General features: G+C 36.6%; 2 protein-coding genes across 2 annotated transcripts; one reads left to right on the top strand and one right to left on the bottom strand.

Moving 5' to 3' along the window:
* Positions 1–446: 446 nt before the first annotated feature.
* On the top strand, positions 447–2826 carry LOC21387760 (putative SNAP25 homologous protein SNAP30). The gene is given in 6 exon segments (XM_024165750.1): positions 447–728; positions 730–891; positions 2061–2154; positions 2297–2427; positions 2495–2592; positions 2696–2826. Coding segments are annotated over 6 exon segments (867 nt in total). The 3' UTR covers positions 2796–2826.
* A 255-nt stretch (positions 2827–3081) lies between these two features.
* On the bottom strand, positions 3082–6096 carry LOC21387759 (probable inactive purple acid phosphatase 2). The gene is made up of 2 exons (XM_010098278.2): positions 5231–6096; positions 3082–4720 (listed from the first exon to the last, which is right to left on the bottom strand). The coding sequence occupies exons 1-2, from the start codon at positions 5933–5935 to the stop codon at positions 3428–3430; spliced, it is 1998 nt and encodes a 665-aa protein (XP_010096580.1). The 5' UTR covers positions 5936–6096; the 3' UTR covers positions 3082–3427.
* Positions 6097–10214: the final 4118 nt, after the last annotated feature.

Raw genomic sequence — 10214 nt, 5'->3', positions numbered from 1 at the left:
TGTAGTCCATTTTGGGACTGAGATGTGGTTCATCTAGAGTCGTTTTGAAGTGGCCGAACCCACACAACTAGTTGGAGAAGTTTTCTCCGTTATTAGGTAAGGGGTGCATTTGTATTGTTTAGTCATGTGAGTAGCACTCAGTTCTTCTCTAATTTTGTCTTGTATCTTAACTCTTTAATGGTTTTTTTAATGAAGTTATGCTATTGCTTAAAAAAAAAAAACAAAAAAACCTTAAGAAATAAGATTTTTGTTAAAGAAAAAACCTAATTAATATGTTATATTTTGAGGTGTAAAGATAATTAGCTAATAATAGGGGCCTTGACTTAAGGGAGGCCTTAGGCAGTTAGTTGCCTTAGCGGTTAACGGCCTCACCCTTTAGGCGGTATTCTAAATGTCCTATTGTTGCTTTCAGGTACAATTCTTGAATTTTTTTGTAACAATTCAAAATGTTCGGGTTCATGAAATCACCGGCAAACAAGATCTCCAAGCAGATATCGGTCGACCCTGGATTCTCAGCCTCTTCTTGCACGAGCCCGAACCTTGAAGATGCGAAGAACATGCTTAAGCCCTCCAGAAGAACTTCGTCGGAGCCAATGTTCATTGTGCCGGACTTCGAAGAAGATGATTATGACAAGAGAAGAGACAGGTATCGAAACGATTTCCGCGATTCGGGAGGGCTGGAGAGCCAGAGTGTGCAGGAGCTGGAGAATTATGCTGTGTACAAGGCTTTACAAGGCTGAGGAGACGACGAAGGGCGTCGACAATTGCTTGAAGATAGCAGATGATATTAGAGAGGACGCTACTAGGACACTTGACATGTTGAACCAACAGGGTGAGCAAATCACAAGGACACACTTGATGGCTATTGATATGGACAAGGATTTGAGCCGGGTAAGTCATGTTTGTTTAAGTGTGTGATTTTAATCTGGGATTATTATAGAGTTGTGTGCAGTTATGAAAAATATTGAGATAGTATCAAGACGTTTGGTTCATGAATTATAATTATGATATTAGAATCATTTTTTATTTACGTGTATTTTTTGTGAGAGAAAATACTATAACGAATAATGAACTATAATTCAAATCATGGTATGAATTCCATTACCAAACGTTACGTAATTATATATATTTCAATGATTAATTGGGATACATTTGTTGTTTTTCTTACAAAATATGGACATAACTAAAAGTTATCGAAGAGTTTTACGGGTAAAAATCAAATTTTCAAAAGTTAAGTGGAGCACGTTCTCCTTCTCAATAGAATGCGGTTCCGCAGTCCGATGTAAGTCTACATATATATATATATATATATATATATATATATATATATATATTAGTCTGTCCTAAGGGATTTTTAGAATAGCTATTTTTGGAGGGAAAAAAAAAAGCAAGATTGAATGGGGCATTTTGAGTTAAGACCGATTTTTCTGTCATGATTTATCTGAGTAGGTTTTGATTCATAGTTGACTACAAGGTGGAAGGAAATTTCTATACATCCATTGTTTGATGTATGGTTACTATGAACGGGTACAATTGGTAAAATTTAGTTTGGTTGAGTTGAGAAGAAGTATAGTCACACAGTGGCCCTCCTTTGGGTGGAATGAGATTATCAAAAAGGCCAAAGCTTCACATCTCTCTTCCCAACTTTTTTGTGTTATTCCAATGATCGTCTTAATTCTTTACGTCTCGTTCATTTCGCGAATTCAATTTTTCAATTCGAGCTAAAATGTGATCTTTTTTTAGAATTTTTAACTGTAGTAGAAAAAGTTAGATGTGACATTTTCTAAGAGTTTTTAAATATAGAAACATGAAACTGAAAACTCGAATCGGTGAAATGAACCAGACAATAAGATCCCAAATAAATATTCCTTTTAAAAAAATTATAAATAATTAATGAAATTACTTAAAAAGAATTATTGTAATAAATATTGTTGTGACTAATGTAATTAGTCGCAAGTTGTGACTAAATATTATTTTTATGTGTCATTGTTTCGCGGATTCGAGTTTTCAATTGTTCATCTTACAATTTTAAGTTTTGACAATATGGTTTGTGGAAACAGGGTGAGAAGCTTTTAAACAGTCTTGGGGGAATGTTCTCCAAGACTTGGAAGCCGAAGAAGACCCGAGAAATTTCAGGGCCTCTTATAACTGCAGGTTTCCTTTCTATATAAGCTTAACTTTCTTCACTTTCATAACACGCCTCATCACTTAAAATGATGAGATATTCTTCCGTAGACTTTACAAAACTCGTTTAAAAGTAATAAATTCATAATTGGTTTTTGGCTTGGATTAACAGATACCTCATCAAAAAGGAGTGTAAACAACTTGGAGCAGAGGCAAAAGTTGGGTTTAGCTCCTATACCGAAAGGAAAGTCGGGTACTCGAACGCCTCCTCCCGAAACTGCAGGCGCTTTGCAGAAAGTTGAGGTTAGCGTTTGTTGACTGATTTGTTAAGAGTATCGCATTCTTTATATTGGGATATGATTATTAACAGGTTGAGAAGGCAAAACAAGATGATGCTCTATCAGATTTAAGCAACATTTTGGGTGACTTGAAGAGCGTGGCCGTGGACATGGGAAATGAACTTAACAGGTTCCTACTTGTTTAGTTCTTAATTCCTTTAACTGTGTTATTCTGACTAGTTGCAACTCGAAACTGTTTTACGAATTGCAATTGATAATTTGGGAAACTGCAGGCAAAACAAAGCTCTTGATCATCTCTCTGACGACGTGGATGAGCTTAACTCTCGAGTGAAAGGCACTAATCAACGAGCACGGCATTTGCTTGGGAAGTGAGGGTCGACGTTTTTCCACAGCTTACCAAGTTGATGATAGTCTTTTAATCACCTTATTATGTTTCCTTAATCAATTTTCTACTTTTTCATTGAATGTTACAATTCGTTTAATCCCCCACAAATCACTAATACAAGATTCATGTTTCCAACACAAATACTTCTAACGACGCCTCAACCAGTGATCCTCATTATAATCTAGGGAATTATCAAGATTTGTCTGCCTTTAAGATCCCAGAGAAAATGAGCTCTTCTGATAGGTGGAAAACTTTGCCATGCAAAACTGGTAGTGAAAGAAATACTTCCTTGTAAAATTAAATATTGGAGATAGGAGATACAATACAGCTCACCATTATTTGAATACAAAATCAATATACATAAAAATTTCACATGTTTCACTGCAAAATCCCCACCATATACCGTGCCGTAGAAGCAAAGATAAATCGAATATTTACGGAGATGATGCTCTGTGTGCACCCGTACAAGTATATCCTAATTCTATCCTGGTCATAAATGATATAACTCAAATCCCAGAACCCAGCAGCAGAGTCCCATAACACAATGCAGAGCTTGTGCTAATTAAAAGCGGTTTGAAATACCAGGGAAATCAAAACTTTGTGGATCCTGTAAATCAATTTATGTTTCCTCACTCTTAACAGGAGTCCAGTTATTTCTGGGCAGAGCCCCTTTCCTTGCATGTGAAATGAAACCAAGAACATAGCCGATAAAAGCCCCAAGCACCAAAATGCTAGCTCCCTTCACAAAAAAAGAGAATGTGGATTCAACTCCATGGTCATGCATTGTTTTGGATTGGCTGATATCACCATCAACAATATCTCTGCTAATGCCACTGTTGAGGACTTCTCCAGATGCTAGAACCTCCACCACATCATGCACCTTTCCGTCGTGGTTCCCAACATAAGAAAGGGTTAGCTTTTCCTTTGTGGCAATCAACCTTGTGTACCCGAATTCACCTCCGCGGTACATAGACTGCTTAGGCTGCGGGAAGATTGGGACATCTGTGTGATCTGGTCTGGGTTTCCAAATTGGTTGCCAGTCTTGTCCCGCCATGCCTATCACGACATGAACGGGGTATCCCTTCCAGTTTAACCCATTCCTGCCTTGGCTTCCACAAGTGAAGTTATTTAATGGACAAAACCTCTCATACCTATGAACATGACCCCACAATGCAAGTGTCACGTTGTTCTTCACAAACAAAGGTTCCAAATGCTTCAGCATTTTCTCTCTGATTGGAGCATCTCTGATTTCATTGCTCGTCGTGTACATTGGCCTGTGCCCTTGGACTACCACGAAAGGGGTCTTGCTCTGATTAACAGACTCCAAATCGCGCTTGATGAACTCGTACTGTTTGCTTCCTTGAAGAAAATTGGTCTCGGTTGATAAATATACAAAATGAACTGACCCCATATCAAATGAATAGTACAGGTTCCTAGTGGCAGGCGCTCGGGTTCCAGTTGGTTCTGAAGAGTTCCCAGGCATGTTGAACCTAAGGCTATAGGGCACCCCACATTCACCACCCCCATCTTTTCCGTATATTGACCACGACCAATCAGGTTTCCAAGGTTGTAGAGGCCAGTCATACTCGTGATTACCGATGCACACATGGTACGGAACTCTGGATGCAATCGGTTCAATTTGGTTGAAGAATTGGTCCCATATCCATGCATAGCCTCTTGCATAGCTAATATCTCCAATGTGCGAGACAAAAGTGGGCTTGTCACCTAGTGCTTCAATGTCGCGAAGGATCCACTTCACGGTGGATAAGCTCTCCTCTTGCGTGCGGATAAAGGTTGTGTATGGTGTTGCAGCTCCCATGTCACCAAACATAAAAGCTATTGTTTCATCCGAGTCCCCATTCCGCGACATAAAGCTGTGAATTGCGCTCCAACCTTTCGAATCACTCCCAACCTGTTGGGTTTATGACCAATACAAAGTGAAATGTGAATGCTAGTTCTAGCAACCATTTTACACTGCCGTGACTCACAGAGTACAGGCCTTTAAAAGTGGATAACTTTGCCAAGTTAAGAGAGTGAAGTGAAAAACGAAGCAAAGACTTTCTTATTATTCATAACTACAGCCCATAACGTATAAATACATAAGAAAAGGAGGAAAAGCAATCCCATCTTCATATAGATCAACCGAAAATAACTGTAACTGAACCCAAAAAAACAAAGTTCATTTTCCAACAACAATTAAACATAAAAGAAACAAACTTCACTAATGAATTTCTAACATAATACTACAAACTTGTTCTAAATTTTCCAAAAGTTCGTTCCTTTTACTTGATTCTTTTCCAATATAACGAAATTTCCCATGATACACAGAACCAATGGATTTTGAAAATTAAAACAACAATCAACAAATAATCAAATAATCAAATTAAGCCAATTAAGCTCGATTAAGTTAATCAGTAATTACCTGATAATAATACTTCACTCCCTTCTTCAAATTCCTCATAACCCCATCATGTATAAATCCAGGATCTCTCCACCCAACGCTCTCATTAGCCGGCGCGTCGCACATGTCCTCCCTCTCGTACCTCCCCACACGCGCCACCGCCACCTCACCCAGCGCGTCCCTCCTCTCCCCGTACCTCATGCGCCTCTCCCCGCCGTCCCCCGTCACGAACATCACCCGCATCTCGTCCTCCCGGTCCGTGTACGCCAAATGGATCTGCTCCGGGCCCCGTCCCGGCCCAAACCCGAGCTCCGGCGACTCCGCCAGCAGGTGCCTCGTCCCGGGCAGAGGGCTCCGATCGTGGTCCCGCTTCTTCGGATTGATCTCGGACTCGGTCCATCGGAAGATCCGAAACGAGTAGTTGGATCGGAGGTTGACTAGCGGAACCGATACCCGACCCGACCCGGATTCCCAACCCGGAGAGGATTTGAGGAAGACGTAGCCGACAAAGTCGGCGTGGGAGGAGGTCGAGGGAGAGTAGATGCCGAGCCAATCGAGGCTGGAGGGATCGGCGATTCCTGACCATTGGATCAGAACGGCGTCGCCGGATTTGGGGAGGGTGGTGGTGTTGAGAGAGATGGTGACTTTTTGGTGGGTCGGGACGAAGAAGAGAGTGATGGTGAGGAAGGAACAGAGGAAGGTGATGGGTTTGAGAAAAGTAACCATTTTTTTGGGCTCTGAAAGAGGAAGAAGGAGAAGATGATGATGATGACTATGGGATTTGGCGTGGACTTGTTTCACAATGTAGAAGTGTAGAAATTTGACAACTTTCGAAGTTAGCTTTGGCGGTGGTTGAGGATGTGGATTTTTTGTTGTGGGATTGTTTACGTGTTACCTATCAATGTGGAGTTATGGGCTGATTTTTTTTTTTTATTTAAGAATATGACTTTGTAGGTGTACCATGTTTTTGAGCGTGGAGGTTGTTAAAAGGAAAATATTTTTGGTTAGTTTGTTGATATAAATTTTTAATTTAAGTTGAAATATAATTTTATATAAGAATTTTTTTATTATAATAAAAAAATTAAATGTGATTATTTTTAAAAAATTTTTACTGTAATAAAACTTAAATTTTAAATTCAAATAAGTGAAATGAACGGCCAGCTGAGGGTTGCTTCTTCCTCTACGTCGTCCTCTGAGTCCAATGGCACTGGCGTGTCATAAACGAAGTCCGGAATAGTGCACAACGGAGAGTAGGAGCGGCGGCCGAAATGAGAAGCTCTGGTGACGGCGCTCCGGTGAGAATTGATGGGTGAGACGGCATGGTTTTTGTTCGTCTCGTCGAGCTGAGTCCATAGGGACCGGAATCACTCCGATCGGAGGTCGGACGACAAAGTTACGACGGTGAGAAGTTTCGGTAGTTTTCAGACATTTCACCGGCGATTGCGGCTGTTTCCGGTGGAGATGGAGGTCGTGCGGCATGTCAACGAGTCTAGCTCGTCGAGAGCTATCTGATGGTGTGGGCTGTGTCGCGAAACAACACTGGAATCTCATCAGTGGTAGCTGGCCGACGTGGAGAGAGAGAGAGTCAATGTGGGAGAGAGAGATAAAGAGAGAAAAAAGAGAAAAAGAAAGAAAAAGAAAAGAAAAAAGGAAAAATGGGCTTAGACTTTCTGAGCAAATTTGATAATTAGACTTCAAAGTCCAATTTGAATAGAGTATGAAATTACCCATTATTCATTTTTTGAAAAATTAGTTACCAACACTTAAAACTGTTCGAGAGACATCAATGTCAATTTCAAAACAATCATTTTTAAAGGGAAAGGCCATTTACGTGATAATTATAACTGAAATTCTTTCACTAATCCTAAATTAATTAACACTAACCACCGGATTTGATTAATTAATCTCAATTAATTTAACCGGATGTTTCAAATTTTTTATTATATTTTTTGTTAGATCTATAATTAAACAATAATTTGTTTTTTTTTTTTTTGAAGGAATGAGTAATTTAAATTCTTGTTGTCGTTTAATTCGTACAAAATGTATTGTATTAGGAGTTTTCTTATTATTTTTAACTAAAAATGAACAAATTTGTACAAAAAGTATTGAATGATGATGATAATAGAAGAGCTTAGTCACGTGAACATAATCAAAGAATTTGAAAAAATTAAATTTAAAGTTGTTAAAATAAAACAAGGAAAAAGGAAAGCTAGAAAAAGAAAAAAAAAAAAAAAAAAAACGTTATAAAAAAAAAAAAAAAAAAAAAAAAAAAGAAGGAAAAAGAAATTGTTTAAGTTCAAATTAAAATAGAAAAAAGTAAAGAAAAGAAAAAAAAAGTTCAAGTTTTTTTAAAAAAACAAAAAACTTATCTCATCAAGTTTAAATGGGAAGAATCATATCTCACCCCAAAATAAAGAGAAAGTAAATCTTTTTAAGAAACCACCTTTTTAAAAGTAGAAAAATATGGGGCATACATTGGGAATTTTTTAAATTATAAGGGATTTTAATTTTAAAAAGAGAATAATTAGAATTTTTATATAAGTTGGAGGTGCTTTAATAAAAACTTAAGGTGTCAATAAAATTTCCTTTAAATCATATTAAAACAAAAAAGATAATGCGTAATCAACACATTTTAATACATATCTAACAATTGAAATACAAATTCGTAGTGCTTTTTTTAGGGAAACTTTAATGGTGCTGGGAGAAAATTTTTCGGCTCTGTACCGGAAGATACAGTAATTTATGAAATTTTACGTTAAAATTTACAAACTCAAACGATAAAGTTGTAAAAGTTACAATAAAGTTGTGAATTTTGAAGAAATGCGATGAATCGTTTGAATTTGCAAGTTCTAACGTAAAATTCACAAGTTATCATATTCCTTCAAAATTCACAAATTTGGCATAACTTTTACAACTTTATCGTTTGAATTTGTAAATTCTAAAGAAAATATCACAAATTATTGTATCTTTTGGCATGGTGCTGGAAAATTTTCTCCTGGCACCATAAAGACCCTTTTTGAGATCATAGAAATCTCTCTTTTAAAAAAAAAATATATATGGAGCTTTTGCTTTCGGAGAAGGTTATTGATTATCAATTACTAATTCGCTTGGACATATATATTCTTCCTAATATTCCTTTATGATTTACACAAAATTTTTAACTTTTAAAAAAGAAAAAGATTACTAGAATCATGTCATCACATTCTCACTAGTTATTTTTAAAATTTATAAAAACTAGAGATAGAAGAGGTAGAAGACCGTTCCACATTCTTATCAATGATTCACATGTTTCAGAGGAGTCACAAAATCGACCAGTATCCATTTAAGGGTGTGTTTTTTTTTTTTTTTCACAACTCAAATTTTTTTACGTGAGAGAATTATGATATAGCAAAACAATTGAATTTAAATTTACGTGAGAGAAAACACTAACAAAAGAATTTAAATAGTGATTTGAGCTGTGAAAAAAAAAAAGCCTTAGATCTCATATGTATGAATTAATTTCAAAAACTTTCCAATCCTAACTAACTACATAATGATATTAATTAATAGACCCTTAGAGGCATTTGCTAGGTTTATATCTTTTTTTTGGCTTTTATCGGAATTTTTAAGCTCTCTTTTTTAGAGTTTAGGAATTTATTGCCGTGAGGGATTGAAAAGAGATATTTGGTAATCGAAAAAGATTCAACTACTACCCCCACATAATAGTTGATTCAAGGAGAAGAGAATAGCGAGAAAGATTGTGTGGTTTTAGAACGCTTGACATCCGTAGATCGAGCAAAGTTATGAGAAGATCTGTTGGCGTTGTTGCCGATGAATTAAGCAAATCCACGAAGAGGAGGCCAAAAAAGGGATGCGATCACAAACTAGTTGATTGACTTTTAGCAATGGAGATCGCGACTATCTTAGGAGTTGCAACAGAGCTTGGCGATATCTAAGCTACTCTAGCAACTAAAGGGGGACTAGAGAGCTTCTATCGCGCGGTGAGAATGTTGCTCGTGGACAACAACAATGACTACAAAGATGACGAGGAAGATCCGAAGGGAAGAGTAGAATGCCAAGGTATTCGGCATGTTTAGTTCGGATATTCAAGTTTTTAATTCGAGTTGATATGTGACTTTATGTGAGCGTTTTTTATTGTAGTCAAAAAAATTAGATGTAACTGTTTCTGAGAACTTTTTACTGTAACAAAACTCGAATTTTAAACTCGAATCGGTGATATGAACGGGAGTCTAAGAATTTTTGAAAATTTGAGCGTAAAACCTGCTATTAATTTACTATCCCTTAAGTTTATGTTATTATTTTCTATTTATCCCCTCTCAAAATAAGCTATTTACCTCAAGCATTTGATTAGATGAAGCCTAAAAAAATTTATAGATTCTTTCTTAATCAACAGATGGTCCAAATTTTTGTTTGACGTGTTATACATGTGGCATATCGTTTAGAAGACCGCACATAAATCATAATTGGCTTTCAACAACCATTTTAATACGTCTTTAACAAGCATAAGTTTTTTGAGAAGAAAAAGGAGCCACATTAAAGACACTATATGCACATCAAACTATATTTAGAGCCCGTTTAGTTCGCTGATTTGAGTTTTTAATTCTAGTTAAGATATGACTTTATGTGAGAGCTTTTTATTGTAGTAAAAAAGTTAAATGTGACTGTTTCTGAAAGTTTTTTACTGTAGCAAAACTCAAATTCTAAACTCAAATCGGTGAAATGAACGAGACCTTAATATTTAAGTCAAATTAATTCACCGATGAAATATACGTACCCTAATAAACAAAAGGGTTTTTAGCACATTTGCTCTCTAAACTTGTCATAGTTTAGTAAATTGCTTTCTAAATTTTTAATTTTGGCAAGTTGACCTCTCAATTTATAAAGTTGTTGCAATATGTCTCATTTTAATGACGATTGTGTTAAATTAGTGTTAAAAAAGCATGTTCAGCCAAAAATTTCAATATTTCAATTCAAATGTAACGCAAATCTTTCAGTATGTCAACTT

Source organism: Morus notabilis, unplaced genomic scaffold, assembly GCF_000414095.1.
Source record: "Morus notabilis unplaced genomic scaffold, ASM41409v2 Scaffold284, whole genome shotgun sequence".
Taxonomy (NCBI): Eukaryota; Viridiplantae; Streptophyta; class Magnoliopsida; order Rosales; family Moraceae; genus Morus; species Morus notabilis.
Note: the sequence above shows the minus strand (reverse complement) of the source record. Positions and strands in the feature narration are given on the sequence as shown.